Raw genomic sequence first — 20,500 nt, 5'->3', positions numbered from 1 at the left:
AAAGACAGAACAGAAAGCACAGGCTGTTGTGGCAGTGACTGGCTCAGTCATGACCTTCAGGGCCTGGTGGGCAGCACCATGCTTCTGCTGGAAGGCCCGCCAGCCACAGCTTGGCGAGTGCTGGGCCATAGCAAGAAGGGCAGCAGGGTTTAAAGTAAAACCAGGCAGTCATCTGTCTCCTCAGCACTACTGCTGGGGTAGTTGTTGGTGGTTTAGTCTTTCTTAATGGATGGGGAGTTGTTTGGCTTGGGTTTTAGATTTTTTTTTCTTGCAGGATCAGTATTTTCTGTAAAGAGAACCAATGTAATTAATTGCTTACTGTCTGCTTAATAATTACTATGGCCCTCTTGGGATCGTCATTCTCAGAAGACCTGTACATCTCATGCCAACCCCTCACAAAAAAAAAATCCCACAAGAACAAAACATAGCTTGATGTGGCCATATTATCTCTCTGTTCACAAAAAAAAAAAGGGGGGGGAGGAGGAAGGGAAGGGGCAGAAAGCATTTTAGTATCCAGCTTACTTTTTTTTCCCTCTATGGAAGTGACTGTTTAAGTTACTTTAGAAGAGAATGAAAGTTCAAGACTGACTCACATAGATCATTTCCATCTGGTTTAATAGATACATTTCAACCTTACTGAATCATTAAAAACAAAAGCAATATTGCAGCAGCTTCTTCAATTACAAAAAATAAAAATAAAAAATAGTAAACAAGATTGTTACCTTCGTAACATTAAGGCACGTTAAATTTATTTGAAGATTTATTTCCTTCTCATGCCTTGGAAAGCATATAATCACATACACAGTGGTTTTCATATCTGCTTCAGAATTTCAGAAAAAAATAGCCAAGATAAAACACAGTAATTAATCACACATAATTCACCATACAAGAATTTACTTCTACCTTCATATCTAGCATGTATTCCTAGCTTAGTATTTCAATACCCAGCAGCCTTTTTTTTCCTAAAGAACATTTGTTCTCTGCTAGAATACTTCCTATAACAAGAAAAATATTTCAAATGACATTAGATCGGTTACAACCAAGGCACAAACTACGTTAATATCAATATCATACTGCATCTGGAGTCCGTGATGTTCTCAAAAAGCAACATTACTGGCATTGTTGGACCTTCTAGCTTTAGTGTGATGTTATGCACTACTGCATCAACCAACAACCTCACAGAATTCTTGTGCTGATCTAAGAAGGGACCCTGCTGAATGTCCTAATGCATCTTATTGTGAATCTTCAGCAAATAAAACTTCATGTATGAGCTCATGATGTGCTTTGCTGCTGGAAAGTCACAGACTCTGTGGGAAGCTTTTTATCTTCCCAGCAGTAAGTTCTCTGAGAACATCAGTGCAGCTACTGTAGTTACCTGTAGATTACTTGTATTTTCTCACATCTGTGTCCAGCAATCTAAACCATGATGATAAAGGGTCATTAGGTTTTGAGTGAGGAAGGGGATGGACTAGACAATTTGCTCTGATAAGCTCCTTGTTGCGAGCTCCAGTTTAGAATGTGAAACGCAGGGTAGGTATGTTCTGTGCTCAAAAACCAGCTCACTCAGAGCACCAATTAAAAATCATACTCATGCCATCTGAAACTGTATCAAGACACCTCATTTGAAATTTTTATAATTAATAATTTTGCAGTAAAGTAATTCTGCCATGGTAAAAAGGACATCAACTGTCTATTAGCCACAAAAGAATTCAGGTACAATTACTGAGATAACTGCTGTTTGGAGCACAGCAAAGCAATTTCCCACAGTGGGACTTACAGTTCAATTTACCAGTTGGGCAAATATTTTGTGCTCTGTAGTGGTCTACAGAGTTAACAGTTACGTGTAACATTTGAGCAGTGTTATACTTGGAGAAAACTTTCTTCAACCAAAACAGGTGTTCCAGCTTCACCTGTTCCCAAGAACTACAGATTTTTTTTTGATGTGGTTCTAAGAGTCACTTTAAGGCTTTTCAATTAATGTGTAATGCAGACTAACGAAAGAGCCAGAGGACCTACTTTCCCACTTCACACTACGCACAGCAAGGTCTTTTACGTTATAGGCTACTTGGAAGAGGCATGAGAATAAGCACAAGGTCACCTGTAAGATTACGATAGTCCTCAAGTGAACTTTTTTTCCTTAGAGAGCATTCTTAATTCAGTAAAATAATAAAGAAGATTACTTGAGCTAGACAGTACCGTCACAGAGAGACATTCAGCCAACAAATGGAAGAAGGCTGTGTTTTTACATGTAGCAAAACCAAATTATATCATGAATACAACATACAATGAGAACGCCCCCACTGACTTGCTCAGTGTTAGAGGTGTAAGGGTCATTTAACATACATACAATGAAATCGTGTGTCACATTCCAGAGAGTAACATGATATTATACTAGGCAGTAGATAAATACATGGAGAGTAAAAGGAGCCCTCCAACATTTGGTCAACATGCAGGCCATTGGAACAGACTGAGAAAAAAGTATGAAGAATGTAGCTACTACACTTAGCGCATCTCAAAATGAAAGGTTAAAATTGCCATTCACACACTAACTCATCGGTTCAGACAGTTCAAAGGGGTTGTTCTACACTGCCCTCGCGGAGATGATGATATCCTGCTAAGTTGCTTTTGAATCTTAATTCCAAGTCAGTAATGAAAAGACAGAATACTGCTATTTTACACAAAAACATTAGGTCTGTTTCCAAAGCAGGATAATAGCAACAGCGCATGCTCATCATAGATTTTCCACAGAGACTCAAACTTAGCATTTGAAAGAGAGTTGTAAGTATGGTCGGTTACTTTTATCTCATACATACACTTCTGCTGGTTTTATCTTCTGCAGCAGCACTAGCTACAAACACCACATTTGTTTTTCTTTACCAGTACGTGGCCTTTAGTGAAAATGCAGTGTTCAGAGAACTAGCATTAACAGTCTGCATCATCATAGAGCATGAATCCTTAATAATTATTCATACACCGAGTAACTGTAAACCCAAATCATTTCAGAAGACCTGAATGTGTCAAGAACTTTGACAATTATGACTGGAGCCAGGAAACTGTAGCACTGCAGAATTTCTTATGAATTTTTCTAGTTACTTTTTATAAATGCTGTCCTAGATGACAGCTTAATGTGTACCACATGCAATATTTATTCTTCTTCAGTGTCAGACTGTCTAGCCATCCAAGGGAATACAAAGAATGTCACTTATTAGGATAAAAGCACAAGGAAGGTAATCAAGGACATATGTAACATCAGCCAATCATGCCCTATTTCAACATCCTATTCCATTCATAACAGTTCAACAATTATTTGCTTACTGATAACTTGCTTTCAGGCTGTTTGTGTTCCCCATAATGGTGGTTTGCATTTATTTTACTCTTTAGAATTGGACACTTGCTGTGCCGTGCATGTTTGTCAAAACTTTGTATCTTCTGTCAGAAATAGCTTTAGCATATCAAATCATTTCTATGTCAGAAATCACTAATAGAACAATCTAGTTACCTTTCATGTCAATAGGGCACTAACACAACTAGAAATCAGACATAAAAGGATACTGCACAATCACATACTGCTGCAAGACAGACAACTGACATTTTTTTCTTTAATATACCTTGAGCTTGGTGGAAGAACCTAATAAAGAAATTAGACTTTGACCAAAATGGAAATAGTAATTCAAAAATATGCTGTCTAAGCATAAAGGCATTAACTATTTTTTAAGGTTGTGTAACTAAATGCCTTCTTAGTTCTCCACACCTCTTTCACAATACTTTCAGTTACTTACATTACAGAACACCTATATGGAATAATTGTAGACATTTTATCAGCTGATTCCAATATGATGGAGCTGAGTTATGATAAGTAATTAATTAAGACAAATAGAGACAGGCAGATAGAGGGAGCCAAAGACAAACGTTTACCCTTCTTGAAGTTTGTTTTAAATAATAATAATTTTAAAAATCCTATAGGAAACCAAACACGCATGCACTTACACACACACTTCATTAATCTGAGTATCCTGGAACATAAAGATATCATTAAATAAAAACAGGTATGGATTTAATGAGCATATGAAATAAAACAGGCTGGGAGAACCATCACATGTTTTAGATCCACAACATTTTGTAGGCTTCCAATGTATTAGGTGTTAAGATTTTCTTTTTATTATTATTATTTTTAAATAAAAGCCATTTGTTTGGACTTAGATTCACTTTAACTTCAGAAGTGTAACACTGTGCCTGCGTATGAAAACAAGAGTGAAACTTGATACAAGGTGAATCTGATAAATGCATTTTCATTGTTCAACTCAATGAAGTACAAAACCAGCACGTGCAATTACTTTCTTTCAGTTATTTATCTTTTAAATATCTCTTCAGGCTTTAGTAATAATTGCCCGAGAACAATAAATCCCAAACTTTATTATAATTATTGTGAATTTAGTAAGGAGCTATGTTCAAATATTGGTAATAAAGTATAACATAATGCCCATCCAAATATACTGTTTGATCGCTTTTTCCACTAAGACTGTATAACCTAAGAATCTTCAGTTCTAATTTAAGCATGAAGCAGTACCTATTCTTGGTTTTAAAATGTGAATACATAAAATCAGTGACTATCAGCATTTAAGCATCAGTCATTATAATAAGTCATTATGGGAAACTCAAGTTGTGAAAATAAAATACTCTGAGAAAACTTTAGAAGATAAGAATCCTCGTTGGTAAAAACAAGCAGTTAAAAGAAGACTGATACTTCTATACTTAATGCATAAAATAGAGATATAAATAATCATAAAATACAGAACATAAAAAAGCATCAGATTTTCAATAAGAATTGTCAATGAAAAAAAGGCTGTCAACTGTAAAACAAAGAGTTTACATACCACAGAGCAAAAAATAAACTTGAAAAATGGGTGCCAAAGCCACAGCAGTCTATATTTCCAAGGCACAAAAGGATTTCTTTTCAGATATCATTTTTCTATTTAAAATAAATTATTTTTCACTAACATTTCCATTTCACTCTTTTTGCAGTAAGAGGAATATTCCTTAAATGTTCTCCCAAAGGACGAGGCTATCACAGACCATTCACAAGAGAAAATTTCAAGATGAGCAACGTTCCTAGAAAGCATAAATATCTAAAATACCAACTGCAGCAAGATAAAGAACGGTGAATGAAATAAAATTAATTTCAACGACGAGAACTTCATGAGATCAACGGAACTCTGTAGCATGTAATGGCAAGAAACGTTTGAAGACGTGATCCAGACAGACCAATTCAGTTAGCAGAATAGCAGAGATATGAACACATACACTTGCCTGCAAATTAGGTTCATTAACATCAAGTAACAGATTATAAAAGGAAAGCTGCTTACTCATTTGGACATTGTTTAAGAGATACTATTGTAATGGTACTGATAGCCATAGTGAATCCAAAACTTTCCATATGAAGTTTTAAACAGGTAACACAGTTCTCTTGTTATTTCAGAATAGGAAACAATATTATCAGAGGTTCCATTACTTAGAAATATTCAAAAGTGAAAGCTCACGTGCTAGCTATTATATCCTTTTCTACAATGGGAATGAATGCCTGTCTTATTTCTCAAAAAAAGAAAACCCAAAAAACAACAAACCACCAGTTACAAGCAGCAAGGAGGTACCACATAAGGAATGAGAGGTACTCCATTTGCTCCCCTAGCACAGCACAAGGACAGCCATTCACCTCTACAGTCATTCAAAAGCCTCTCTCCATTTTTCAACTTCTCAATAGGACTCACACAAAAATAAACACTGGCAGGTTTTAAGTGTCATGAGATTTAACAGTAATAATAATCCAAGAGATGTTAAAAGCAGGGTACACATACCCCGAGCATCTATTTCTTCGTTCATATGATCCTATGTTTTCTGGACAACAAAGACTGGCTAACAATGCTCATTCATTCTGAAAGGCACATGGCTCAGTACGTTTATTAATAATAAGCAACTTCTACGAACACACAATTACTATCAACATAAATAATCCCTCCCTGCTCTTTGTAAAGATGATCTTGCACATCTCTATTAGTTGATTTATCAGGGAAAAAAAGCAAATACCCTTTAATTACAAAATCAGGAAAAAAATATCTCTAGGATAAGATCCGTTTATCGTTCATTAACAGGATAAAATTCAATCTAGTCTTCTAGTTCAGTATATAGGCTTGTTTCTTATGCTTTTTCCCTTTTCCCTATATCTCTTTTTTACAACAAAGCGAGAAAAACATTTTTTCTCTTTTAGTTTGTCCAGTTCAATGTTTAAGTTAAAGTTGACTTCTCTGCCTCTGAGCACTGTGATAGAGATGTCTACTCTCGTAAGCAGAAGCTAGACCGAACCTAACAACATAAGATATAATGAGAGATCTGAGAAGTTAGAAATCTCAGTGTAGAGCTATTGAAAATTCCCAATCTTGCCAGCAAGAAGAAACATAGGTTGCGTGACTGTATATTGCCAAAAGCTATGCTCTACACTGCAATAACATACAGAAAATGAATGTAAGATATGAGAATTCCAACAAAGCATCTATGAAAAAGCTGCAGATGCCTGCGTGGAGCAGCACACTGCTCAGCCAGCCAAGCCAGTATCACCACATGCCACTCTTCTGTGGAAGTCCCTCTCTTCACTGCTTACTGAATGAAGCGAAGTTGCATAATTCATGGATTTGAAACCTGCTGCCATATTTTCCTCTCCCCCTTCTTACCCTGCACCAGTTTGGTTAGCGCTATCAGCAGTTGTTTTGCTTGTTGAAAGCTATCATCTGCTGCTAAAGATTCTGCCTAAGAAAACGCAAGCGTTTAAATAAAATATCACACAAGTTACCTGAATGTCAGAATTGCCATGTTAAACTTAAAAAGTATCATTACCAGGCAGCAATTCCTAAGACTACACAAGCCAGCAGCAAAACTGCTGGAGTGCCTGAACTCAAAGCTGCAGTTGTTCAACATTATGCACTGTGGCCACAGAGCTGTGTATGAAGAGCTCACAAATTATGGCAATGACAGCCAAAAAAGACTCTAACAAACACTGAGAAGATCATCTGGAGAGAAAACAAGAAAAAGAACAGAAGATGTGAAGCAAAGCTGATGTCTTCAAAAGACGACTTGGGATGACATGCAGCCGCTAAGGCAGGGCTTGTAATAGAGCAACAAAGTTGAAAAGCAGTACGGATGTTTTCACTGAGCACAGCCGTACTGGTACAGAGCATCCATCAGTAAGTAGCTCTTCGGTGTTACCCTGGTAGCGCAATCATCACGAAACACACAGATGTGCTCAGAGCACACGTGGGACTTGCTGGGAGGGAATGCAGGGATGTTTGGCCATGCTGGGCAGGCATTCGGAGCTGCAGCCTGCTAGGCTGACACCCACACTGCAGAAAGGACTCTTCATGGCAATGGTCACCCTGCAACGTTTAATGAGTTGTAGAAACAGCTTCAAGCTACCACCACCCACCCGAGAACAGAGATCTTCCCAGGCACCAACGCCCATTTTACCAGTTCAAAGACTGAAAATAGCCTAGGTAAATTGCTGAGGCCTTACTTCCTGTCCTCACAGCCTCTGCTGGAGCTATTTATAACTGCCATGTTGTAGCCAGGTGGGCTGAAAGTTTTGAAAGCAGCTTCACCATACAGTACTGGCCATTTTTAAAACATCCCAGAAACATTTTCTTTGAAAAGCTTTACTTAGGAGCTTAGGAGCCAAGACTTCACATTTGGCAGAGAGCAAACTCAGTACTGGAGATAAACCACTGTACTTCCACTAAAACCCATCCAGACACAGACTTTTTCTGTCTCTTTTGGGGGCCTAGAGTGAGGGTATGCACCAGTGCAATTGGTAAAACAGAGAAGCAAGAAGTCAACTGGGAACGTCAGGCAAAGATGCTGGAAAGCAAAGAGATTGCAATTAGGTTGATGTATGAGAAATTAATTTGTATTCATTAATCTGTATGAGCCATAATAAGAATAACTGTTCATTAAGCTAACAGCACACAACATTCCCTACTAACATAGGTAAGTGCTCTACGGAAAACATACACAAACCTCCAGTTAAAATAAACAAAAAACAACTCATAACCTCTAAAGTCTTCTGTCTCACTTGAGCGCTAAAGATGCAACAGAAAGCCCCAACCCTAATCTCGTTAACTAATGTCTTCTTCAGCACTTGTACAAGCAGAATGCCATTTAAGCACAAATAAAAATCCAACTATTTATCATTTTTAAAACATTTCAGTTCTAAGAGAGAAACAAGAAGTGTTTTTAAAAAAATAAGTATTTTTTTCAGTATAGAAGAGGATCTTAAACCATTTAGCAGCTGTATCAAAGAAATCACTCAATACCACAATGGCATTACCATCTATTCTGTGATTTAAGGTATTCTATACCTTCAAAAATGTTAAGAATACACATTATCTGCCTAAACATCCATGACTTTGTGACCTACAGTATGTTTGAGTATTCTCTTAGTATCAGAAAACAAACCTAATTCAGAAGCTGAAGGAACTGAAAACAGCATTCCAGGCTGACTCAGGTACCTTGCTACACTATCAATGCACTGATGTTTGCAAATACTGTTCTAAAGGATGTAGCTGGTTTAAAACCTTTTCCACTACCTCAGAGTGATGCATCTCTGTTTCTCTCTGCACTGCGGAAGTTTATTACCTACAACATCTCCCCTTTTAGAAAGGGAGTATTTTTGGGTATTTGGTTCAAATAGTCTTTTTTTTTTTTGGTTAGCAAAATTTGCAAAGCTCGTATACAAAGACTGCTCCAAAAGAAATGCCTTCCATGTTATTACATTAGTCTACAACATCAGAGGTAGATGTTGGTGATACGGCAGTAGAAGCTGAATCTTACCAACATTTTCTACGACACTCTGTAGCCGTGTGACAGATGGCAGTAGAGGGGCAATCTGACAAAATGGTGTCTGACACGGAAGAGCAGATGAAGCAAAGGTGTGTCACTAATTGACACCCATTGACATTCATTGATGCTTGCTGACTATTTATGGAGACCAAACAGTGGATGTGAGTGCAGCGAGGCAGTGGATGGTGCATTTTGCCAGTGGCTACAGCAGGTCACCTCTGCTGGTAGACTTTGACAAGCACAGCGTGCAGGCTCTTGTTCGTCGCTGGCAAAAATGCATAGCTAGTGGTGGTGACTATGCTGAAAAACAGAGTTTGGTAACTGAGAATTTGCTCTATCAAATACTGTTATTGTGCTTTTTGTATCTGTTGTAGTTTCCACAGACATAAACAGGAGGCAATACTTTTGGAGCAACCTACATATTTCAGACAGCATTTGAAAAGGATTAAAAGATAGACAGTAGAAGGAGACAGTGTTTTTTGTGGAAATGAGATGTTTCATATTTTTATTTAGTCATCATAATTTCAGCTGTTAAATGGAATAGATGGAGCTGGCCTGCAGCTGTTCTTTCTCTTTATTTCCTATAAATCTATTTCACAGAACCACAGAATTGCAGGGGCTGGAAGGGACCTCAAGAGATCATTGAGTCCAACCCCCTGCTAAAGCAGGTTCCCTGCAGTAGGCCACACGTATTAGAACTAAGGTTCTTAAATATACATACCCTTATTCTGCTCATTAAAATGTTTTACTTCATGACACATTAATATTACCATTTCCACTACTTTTTTTCTTTTTTTTTAATGTCTTTGGAAGGTTTTAAACTGAAACACATAAAATGCTATGGAAGAAAATCACTTTGTTTAAACATAGAGATCAAATACTCACTGTTGTCAAGTTGAAGAAGAATCTATCCAAAAAGTACCCTCTTTATCAAAGTATTCTTCCTTATACTCCTCTAAAATTAGACATTATTTAAGTATGGACGGGGAGGTTTGGGAGCTAAGGGTCATTTTTGTCATTGATTTTAAGTTTTCGTTTCTTAACGGGCGTACTGAAGATATGAAAACCTTCTGAATAGCATTTCTCCTCTCACAGTCCTCTTGCTCCAAGTCCTCTGTATTCTATCAGCGCATAAAGTTGCCCTTCTGTTCTGCTAAGATGGTGAACACACACCTATTGGAAAACTTCCTTTTCAAAGTAGTCTAAAAGTGAAAGAGTGAAACAGATAAATCAATACATAGGCCCATTGGGTCTTCCTTGTACTTTGCCCTTGATGTTTCTTAATGTCAGACTTTTTTTTTGTTGTTATATTTAGAACATCTGAAGCAATATGGAAAAGATGAATAAAAAAGGATTATTCACTCTCATACTATAAGATCTAAGGAGCATCAAATGAAATTATGATGTGGCAGATCCAAAACAAGCATAAGGAAGTACTTCTCCATATCGCACATAGTTAAACTGTGGAAGTCCCTGCTCCAGGATATTGGGATGCCGAAAGTACACTTAGGTTCAAAAGGTCAGTGGCTATATTCATAGAATAAAAAACAGTCAAATTATCTACCACAGGTATATCATATCTGGCTTAGCCAGTTCTACACTAACAGATTGCAGGAAGCTGGGCACGTATACTCATATACTCTTCCTGTAGTCTTCCCTGGACATCTGGTAGTGACCTGCCAGAAACACGATACCAGAAGAGATAAACCATCTGACCTAATTATGGCTTTTCCAGGCTAAGACCATAAAAAATCCTACAAGAATTAAAAGGAAAAGGGCTACTTATTTGACAAGCACACCTTTTTTAAACACGAGTCAGATATGTGAAGAGAATTCCCATTCAAAGACGCATTGTTCAAAAAAACTTAACTGGGATACTATACAGATTCCCAATTTCATACTTGATACTATAAAATCTTTAACACCATAATCAGCTCTAAGTTGCAATAGTCTGAAAAAAAAATCACTTGTTTATATCAGAGATGTTGAGTCAAAAAAAATCAGCGTACGCAACCCTGACACACAACATTGTTCCTGGCACCTGCTGCGAAGAATCATTCCAAAATACCACAGTGAACAGTATGCTAAGCATTACCCGCTACATCCGCTTATTAATTAGCTCAATGCACTTCACAATTGGATTCTATAGTATGACCTCTTTAAGGAAGACTAAAAAGTAAACCTTTACCTAGGTGAAGACTGATAAGTCTTGTGTCCTGGATGTATGTGACATTTTCTAACTGAGAAAGAAGCTTCAACTCGCAATGAATGGGCTTTTTTAGAACGCTTTCAGGATTAAACTCAAATATATCACATTAAGGCAGTAGTATACCCATATAAAAATCATTCCAAATTATTAAAAAATGGGCTTAAGTATTCACTAAGATCACGGCAATATGTATTAAGAATGGTTTCAGTGGATTCCTCTATACAACATCATGATTACTGTCATCTGATCATAACACAAGTGCGACTAACGCAGCTGCCATGTCAGCCTCTCTTCAGGGGCTAGGTCTTAATCATAAATCAAGGGAATGACTAATTCAACATTGTTAAAACCAGCAAGTAGCTGCTTGGAGCCATTCCAGTTTTTACATCTTTCAAAAGGTCAATACACCTACTCAGACACACAATAGTCCTATCTTTCACTGTGTTTTCTTCTTTTCGAGGATTGAAAAATAACATGTTAGCATTTAAACGTAAGTAAGTTTTAACTAACAATTAAGATGTTCATTAATTCTGGAAGAGTGACCCAGTAAAACAAAGATAGTTTTAGTTCTCCTTTCATACCCATAATCGAAAAGCCTCTCTTTGCTGTTTTAAATACTTCTGTAGTTGTAAAAGTCTCACAAAAACACTTTACTGCAGAGCATTTCCTGTGTTACCCTTACTTTTGTTAGAGCAATATTACAAATTAAGCTCAGAAATAAACTTTTTCAAGTTGAACGACTACTCTAAATGTGGCTTACATTTCAAATATGTACTTCTGCCCTCAAAATAATAACAAAAATCACAAATTAAGTGGCATCTAACAGCAAAATATATTGTAATCATTTACATCTGCTTACACCACACAAATGGCAAAAGCCTACCGTTAGCATCCTTCATAGAAAAAAACTATTCTGCTCTTAAATATAAAAGCTTTGCTGCATAAACAGAGGATTTAAAGCTGTAGCAGAGTGGCTGAATGAAGGAAAATGGCAATCTTTCTGGTTCTTGTGGATGCCTTTCCCTATCACACAATGTTTCCCACTCATAAATACATGACAAATACTTCCTCAATCATTTTTTACGAGCAGGGATGCACAGGGGGTAGTCAATGGCTAGCTTGAGGGAAAATAGGAACAGCAGGAGGCAGAAACTGTACTGAAAATGGCTATGTGGTAAATTCTCTTCTGGAACATCACTCAGCTACCCAGGCTTTGATCTTTCGCCTACAATTACACTAACATCCATGAGACCTAGACATATTTTTTTTAAACTAAATTATTAATTGTAATAAAAACAGTTAAACCATTATATGACTCCTCCGTTCAACAGTCTGATTTTTTTTTACAAATTAAAAATTGTAATTTATACAAAGATATGCTTTCAATTGGGTTTAACTATGTCATCATCACTAGTTTCACAAAAAACATGGGGTGACTGGCGACAGCTAAATCACAGACTGGCGTCTCCTAAGTAGTCTGTCTACCATTAGGGTCTGGGAAACGGTATTTACTGTACAATTAGAGCCAGTGAGCTCTACCTGTAATCATCCAAATACAGGTGTGAGGATCCCTTTTGGACAAGGAAACTGATGCATCCATTTTCACATAAACTTCCACGTCTGTACTGTTACAGCGAACCTCAGGAAACCTCAACATTTGCACTCAGAAAGAAATATCACCTGACAATAACAGAATGAGTACACTTGTACCCTGATTTTAAAGACTTTCTTGGATAGAAACAGTTTTAATGCTCAAATATTCCTACCTATGAAACATTCAAAGAACGAATAAACTAATTTAATAATTATAAAATCCAGCCAAACATGAAAAACTTCAATTATTACACTGGTTATCGAGTTCAATCCAAAAGTCTGTTTTTGGGGCTGAGATGGGACGCTATTGAAAAGATTAAATTTTGTTCTTAAATACTAACACAAAAATGTCTTAGAGTATCAAAAGGACAGTTTTAGTTGCAGTAATTTCACAGAATTTATTCTAATGATTTATTGGAGTTAACCATCTGACATTAATTATTGTTTTGGCTTCCAGTCTATGAATGTTTATTTTTCAGTTTAAAGCCTTCTCACTCTTTGATATCATATGGAAATGAGAATTTTTAATGGAAAATTGAAACCATGTGCATCTAAGTACTTAATGAAGTACAGGGAGAAACAGAGGGTGTACTTTAGGAGAATTCAGATATTCCGCTTTGGATACTTCTGACTCGTTTGGATGAGCTACACACATATCTGTTCACAAACATGCATTTGTGCCTCTTCAAAGTGTTTCACAAGCGTTTAAAGATCTGAGTACCAAAAAAAGGCTTTTTTTTTTTTTTTTAACAAAATATGCTGCAACTGATTTTTTTTTCAGAGTATACTATTTAATCTGCTCTTTCCTCCACAAACTACTTATCCCATCTAGAGCTTCCTATGACATGCTAAATGTTGTCCTTCTCAACAGTGGATTTCCACCATGTCTATCTACCAAGCTAGTCCTGAATCTTCATTCAGCTCATTGAATGCCTGATAAATACATGATGGTTGAGAAATCAATTTAAGTCACACTGATGTCAGAAATACATGAATAAATCCTGTGCTGTCCATGACACTAGAGATCATCAAGACAGGCCTATAAACTGTAAGCAAAGTGTGAGCAGTAGCAATGAAACCAGGCAACAGCAAACAGAAGTGTACTGTTAAAATGTGCGATTTTGCCAATTTGAAAGTTTTCTGTGCAATTCACATAGCATTAGTCCTCTAGCATTCAGTTCATTCTCTTGGAATGAAAGAGATGGTGTTCAGATGATCAGAACAATACACGATAACAACACATACTTTTTGAATTAGTAGTCCTAAATCAAACATTTTCTTCATAGCTAGTGAATTTACATTGAAATATGAGAAAGGAAAATATATTTTTTCTGTTCTACACTTGCCTTCATGGTTTCACCACACGTGCTGTACTCAAGCAGTACGTCAGTGGGAGCATAACAAACGACTAAAGTGTAGCATCAGTTTTTATTCCTGCTTGAATTAATATATTTTGACTCTAATGAGCAAGGAATTATTCACTATTGAACAAAATGTGACATAGAAACACAAATCTAGATATTTAACCTGAACATACTCACCATTTGTTTTTCTTTCTAATGTAGTCTTTTTCAGAGAGGTTAACCAAATAGATCATGGGTTTTGAAGTGAAAAACAAATGTTTGTTCAAAACATCGATCTAGAAGTGAAAATGGAAGAGGAGAAATTTAAAAACAAGTTACATCAACCTGAATTAAATTTAGGACTATTTTCCTCATGGCATTTCTGAGAAGGCAACAGAACTAAAATTTAGTGTATAGATCACACTGACAAACAGAGTTGGCAATAAATTTAACATTCAATGCACTGTAGATGTGAATTCTTTAAAAAAAACTGAAAAAAGACAGTAACAGGTTGCAAAATTAGAAGATAGTTGATGGGATAATACTTATAGCCTACCTCTTTGTCATTCCAATCATGATAGAAGCGGACAGCTTTCTTTTCATCTATTACCCAGGTTTTGATTTTGCACATTACATCCTAAGAAAGATTAAAAAAAAAAAACAAAGTCAAAACTCATCTGGACATCAGACAATTCTGTTCCATAAACAAGGCACGTACAAATTAAAATCCAGCATGAGCACGCTAATTAAAAATTAGATAATATACCTTAAACGCAATTTTTACCAACTCAGAAAAATAAGAACTCCTGTTTTAAAGAGACATTACAGACAAATAGCAATTACTAAAGCGATACAAATCCCATCATCAGAAAGTTAAATACAAGAGATCCAAGTATCATCTCCTGCCATCAGGAAAATTAGCAAAGCTCATAAAACGTATGTAAAAATCAGTACATTTTAGATTGCTTTTCAAACTCAGTAAGACGCGACATCTCAGCATCCAGCGGGAGAGACCACGCACAATATAAACATGCCATTAAGAAAAGGGAATGGGTGGGAAAAAAACACCGCAAATATATTTTTTAAATTGTTCGCCAAAGAAATTGAGCCTATTATTGATGATCCACCCTTCGAAAAATTAATTCAAATGGCCAGAGCCCTTTTTATTCCGCATTAATTTTTCGCCAACACCTTCTCCCTCCCCCCCAAAATGAAACCTGCCAAAGCCTCCATTACACAATGGCAAGAGCCTTGCTCTGGTGACCTCCAACCAGCTGCATTCACTTTCAGAACATCTCTCTCCGCAGGAAATCTAAAGGCCTTTTAGTTAGCAAGCTAGTGTGCATTCAGAAGGAGTAACTGCAGGAAGAGCCCAATGTGCTTTGTTTCTCTGGCCTTTCTTCACAGAAAGATTAATCATCTGTGAAATGGAAACGGCAAACAGCAAGTGACACAAACTGAACCCTTCAAGCCTTTCCTCATCAGTTTTGTGGTGCTGAATCTGAAAGCTGCGTGTGGCACGGCTCTCCTTACAGGCAGGTGTTAATAAAAGGCTCTCGGGTCTGAAAGGTCACCCTTGGCTCTTCTAGGAGTAGTACATTTCTGAGTCGTCGATTTTTCTGAGAGATAATTTATGATCATGCTTTAAATAATGCATTTTTTCTGTTGTTGTTATAATTGACACAACCGAGAATTAGGGCATTTAAAACACAAAGAACCGTTCCCCGAACCGTTGAGTGCACAACATTTTTTACACTTAGTGCTACACGGCTGAGGCACATTATAAACAACCACAAATAACATCAGTATTTACTACAGCCTTTTCTAGTCGAGCAGTTGCTGCAGTGAAAAACAAAGACAAAGCTCTTCGAAATCTTCAGATCCTGATTTGAAACCCTCCAGGAACAGGACTCCCCACAGATTTTAACAAGGAAGGGGCACGCTAAAACTTTTAATGAAATCTAACATGTTCTGATGAAGAATAATCACTTTTACTCTCCTATAACTGAATTTCACTCATAAACGTTTAAAAGTGGCTAATATAACACCATTTCCTACAAGGAGAAGATCAAAGTGCTATATTACAAATGCATTATGATTAAAAAAGCACTGTGCAGCTTTGCTATTAACTGTTCTTTAAACCCTAAAAGGCTTCCCATAGATCTCACTTGGCACTGCATATACAACCTTTGACAAGTAATGTAGACCATTTTTATTCATTGCCTAAAATTGTAGGCAATTATGTGCGTCACACTGGCCACCTGCAAATTCTGAATGCCTGCTCCAGTTGTCAGAGCAAAAAACTAATGTCGGAGGGGATTAATCTAGGGGGAGAGAGTCCTCTTTAATGGCTCCAGCAGGTGAAATGGCCCAGCTGGTTACTGTGATGAGTGGCCAGAACAGCTTATGTAGAGACATGCAACAAGATTACACATAAAGAAGAAAACAGTGGTGCCATCTTATCTTTAACCCTATCTGCTTTCTACTTTTTTTAATTAATCGATGTAAAGGAGGCAAGGGAAGCAATTCTAACGATAGGTACATTTCATTTAGAGTCTTTATCTTCAGCTTTTGTTCAAATACATAGACACAAAAATCAAAACAATCTCGAAGATTCCTAGTCAGCACTGAAGGAATTCTGACCGCACGACATTTCAGGCATTAATATCATGCTATCGGTACCTACCATGTGGTTTTCAGCATTATAATTCCCCCCCAAACAGCAACACATTATTGCACATAAACTACAGTTGATAGAAGATTTACAGAAGAAAGCATTATAGCAGTAGTTGTTAAAGACAATCTTTTAAACTTAAGCAGCGGTAAAATGTTTTCTTTAATTACACTGAAATGGGTGCTATGTGTTGTGGAACCTCCAGAAAATTTCAGGAATCAAAGCAGCAAACAACATTTGCTCTTTCTAAAGCATATTTAAGCACACAGATGTAAATCAGAGCTTCCCTTTCACATTCTGCTTCCTACAGCTACGCATCTAAGCCAATTTTGACACAAACCAAACTTTTCAGAGTTAAGTTATAGGTTCCCAACTTTATGCAGCTCACAGCTGTTGTTCAAGAGGAACGGTCCCATGGGTAACTTGAAGAGGGAAGGGTGACCGGCCCAAGGTGATGTGCAGAGCCGGCAGCTGTCTGAGTGCAGGTCTGTTTCAGTTTTACAGAGAAACAGGCAAAGCATTGGAAAGCTCCATTTACAGAAAGAAGAGAAGCTTAAAGGAAGCAGAAAACCTATGCTTGAAGCAAGAAGATGCGAAGAAAAAAAATAGTAACTAATTATTCCAAAGAGATTTTTTTTCTGATGGAGTACGTGGGCAGCTACAACAGGCAGAACATAAGGCAGAGTCCACAGCTAAAATGACACTAGCAACACAGGAACTCAAATTCTCCTGCACCAGTGGTTGTGTCACATTCCAATGAGATACAATACAATCCCTTAACAACAAATCTGCTACATGCTTGTGACAGTATGAAGAAAGTGTCAATATGACGAAAGGCAACTATTCCCATATATTTCTTGTTCACTTGGCTGCCACAACACCCCAAACAAACATGCAAAAAAGCACATTTTGAAGCTATAATTCATTTAGCACCATTTCTAGTTTTATTAATTGCTTCTACTTAGGCCCGGTGAAAGAATATGAACTGATCTTTTTATCGTCACTGTCACTGTAACAGTCATTTAAACACATTTAGTCATTACTCTAGTTAACTCCAAGATGCTTAATAGCAGAACGTGAAGCAATGATGTGCTTGGTTTCATTAGAGCTGGCCTCCCCAGTTGCGCACTTTGAGTCAGCCTGCCACCAGCAGAACAATCCACTTCTCCTTGTTGGTGACAAAAGTACTCTCTTGTTTTTCATCTAGCAGCACTATAGCATGCGTCATTTAAAACATCATCAAAAAAGCTTCCAAAATGCAACTTACTTACGATTGCAAACGCATATGAAATACAGCAAACATCATGAATATCAAATACCACAGTTTTAAACATCAATTCATTTCTGACTATTTCCTCGGCAGTACATTTAGTGCACATGAATACTTGGTATATTTAGCTGTATGCAATACTGAGTTTGTCCTGTCTCATTTTCCAAAGATGACGAGCAGTCAACACTGAAATGTTAAGCAGGAATTTCACAATACGTATTTATTTATAGTATTTTATGAAGTTGGGACATTCAAATTGCATCTAGGAGATTTATCAAGATGTGCTCACAAGACACTACTGTGTAGAAAAATGTGCATACATTAATAAACTCTCTGGATGGATGATAGTAATAATGTGTGCCTATGCCAAATTCTTCTTGCAGCATGAGGGAACTAAACTGAAGCTTGGAAAACTCACTTGCCTACTTGGCATCAGAGAATTGTGAGGCTTTTGTTGGAAATTAGCAGGGCATGTAATTAACTTCCGCAAATTTAATAAAGAAGTAAGCAGTCGTGAGGATTATCACTTCACACTTCAAAGTGCAAGTGAACTCTCCATGATTCTGCAGGCAGTGCAAAAGTCTCTGCTACTATGGAGAGTGACTGTGAATACGATGCTCTTCTCTTCCCCAGAGGGAGGTATTTCTGGGAAATGTGGAGTGCTTCCTCACACCTTATTTGTTTGCTTCAAGACTTGCAAGATATAGTAACTGTCCAGCCACCTGCCAACACTTGAAAAGCAGACAAACATATTAAACTAAAATATACCAATTTAGACAGCAATATGCCAAAGTAGTAACTTGGCAAATGAGGTGTAATAGTCCACAATCTATCAACTCCACTGTTCTGTTCCTCTCACAAACTTTAAGAACTACCTAAAACATTACCTGTAGCTCTTAGCTAGCACCTCACATTTCATACACGGGTTAGAGCAAGCTAGCTAGCAATGAAGGTAACAGTGTAAAGTGAACAAATTCAGACTTCCCTCAAGAATCTGGCTGGGTCACAAAGAAGTGTTTAATTAAAAAACAAACACTGCATACACTGAATGGAATCAACGCTAGCTAAACCAGTAGGCCTAGAATGTCATTGTCTATCAACAACTCCTTGAGTTTCTGGTGACGCTCCAAATAAATTGTTTGCATATTGCTAGCTATCTTTTGTCAACACCCTGAAAAAGACCATTTTATTGACAGATGATGAGAGTAAATGACTACGAGGAGCATGAATCATACATGTAGTGAGCAGAACTGTCAGAGAGATCTAGTGAAAGCAAACAGTGTTTTTCAGTGCAATAAATTCGAGCTCATAAGAGTACTGGATGGAAGATGAGGAAGTACGGACATGGTATTTACCAAGCAGAATCCTTGCTTGAGTGACTGAGACTTGAAGGTTACAAGCAAATGAAATGTACATGGACTAAAAAGACTAACAGCCTTTGAGTACATAAGTACTAATGCCTAACACGAATACTTCTACATTTTTCTGATGAAATGTTAAACAACATAAGATTGGAGAAAAGGCATAAAAGATTTAAACAAGTGCTTATACGTGAAGACCCAGTTATGCTTACATCTTACTTTACTATTCTTACTGCATATATAAAAAATTAACAAAAGCCTTAAAAATCACTAACAAATCACATGGCTGAAAAGTTGAAGCTTGACAAATACAGAATAAAAGCATATTTTAAAACATGTTTTATTTGTCAACAGTAAAGACATGGAGAGGATCAAACTACATCATTACTATGATTCCATTTGGCTTTCAAAATAGCTATGGTGTTTTGTCAGACATATAGAAGTACACGTCTGCGGAGAGTAAAGAGTATTCCTAGCTAGTTAAGCTGTGCTGCTCTAAAGACAATTTATTGCACCCACACCACTCAACATTTAACATTTCCTTGTTAACACAATGAAATACATAGTAACCATAGTCCTTCTGTTAATGGCTTTCCTGGAAAAACCTCTTTGAGCTCTACCTGGCATAACCTCATCTCCATACTTTCCTTAGAGGCTTTCTGGTAATTTACAAGAGAGACTAAAGTGATATAATAAGAGTTTATTATAAAAGCAATGTTTAGATACAGCAGTACTTTTAAAGGACAACTAAGACAAAATTTCAAGTTCAAAAGACAAGATCACGTTTTTCAAATGTGTTAAGCAGTTAAATAAACTGTAGCAGTTGGGGGCAAGGAAGAGAAAAGTCAGGTACTGCATCAACTGGAGAGGCAGTGAGCTCCTCTGAGGTACAAAACAATGTCTAATCTCTTACAATTCCCATGTTCAATGACTTTAATAAAAATACAATGGGAGAAGTAATGGATTTAGGACAAGTGTATTATCCTTTCTTCTATTCAGTACATTCTAACAGAGCCAGTAAAAGCTGTACATGGTATAAGGTTTACTCAGAACTAGATGCCAGCAATGTTTATGAACTACTGCAAGTACTTCCACTTAAAACATTCTATAAGCATTCCAGACAACTTAAGTCATGTTAATAAACCTCAAATTCTCCTGTGTTGGCCTGCT

General features: G+C 37.0%; 1 protein-coding gene across 2 annotated transcripts in view; it reads right to left on the bottom strand.

Annotated features, from left to right (window-relative positions):
• OLA1 (Obg like ATPase 1) overlaps positions 1-20,500 on the bottom strand; it is an 85,535-nt gene that overhangs the window by 22,502 nt on the left and 42,533 nt on the right. For both annotated transcript variants that reach the window (XM_040703439.2, NM_001031254.3), the window contains exons 6-7: positions 14,582-14,662; positions 14,224-14,321 (exon numbers count right to left, since the gene is read on the bottom strand). In XM_040703439.2, the coding sequence (XP_040559373.2) occupies positions 14,224-14,321; positions 14,582-14,662 (179 nt within the window). The remainder of the gene's footprint in view (positions 1-14,223; positions 14,322-14,581; positions 14,663-20,500) is intronic.

Source organism: Gallus gallus, chromosome 7 (assembly GCF_016699485.2).
Source record: "Gallus gallus isolate bGalGal1 chromosome 7, bGalGal1.mat.broiler.GRCg7b, whole genome shotgun sequence".
NCBI classification, from domain to species: domain Eukaryota; kingdom Metazoa; phylum Chordata; class Aves; order Galliformes; family Phasianidae; genus Gallus; species Gallus gallus.
The sequence above is the reverse complement of the archived record's forward strand: the minus strand, read 5'-3'. Positions and strand labels throughout refer to the sequence as shown.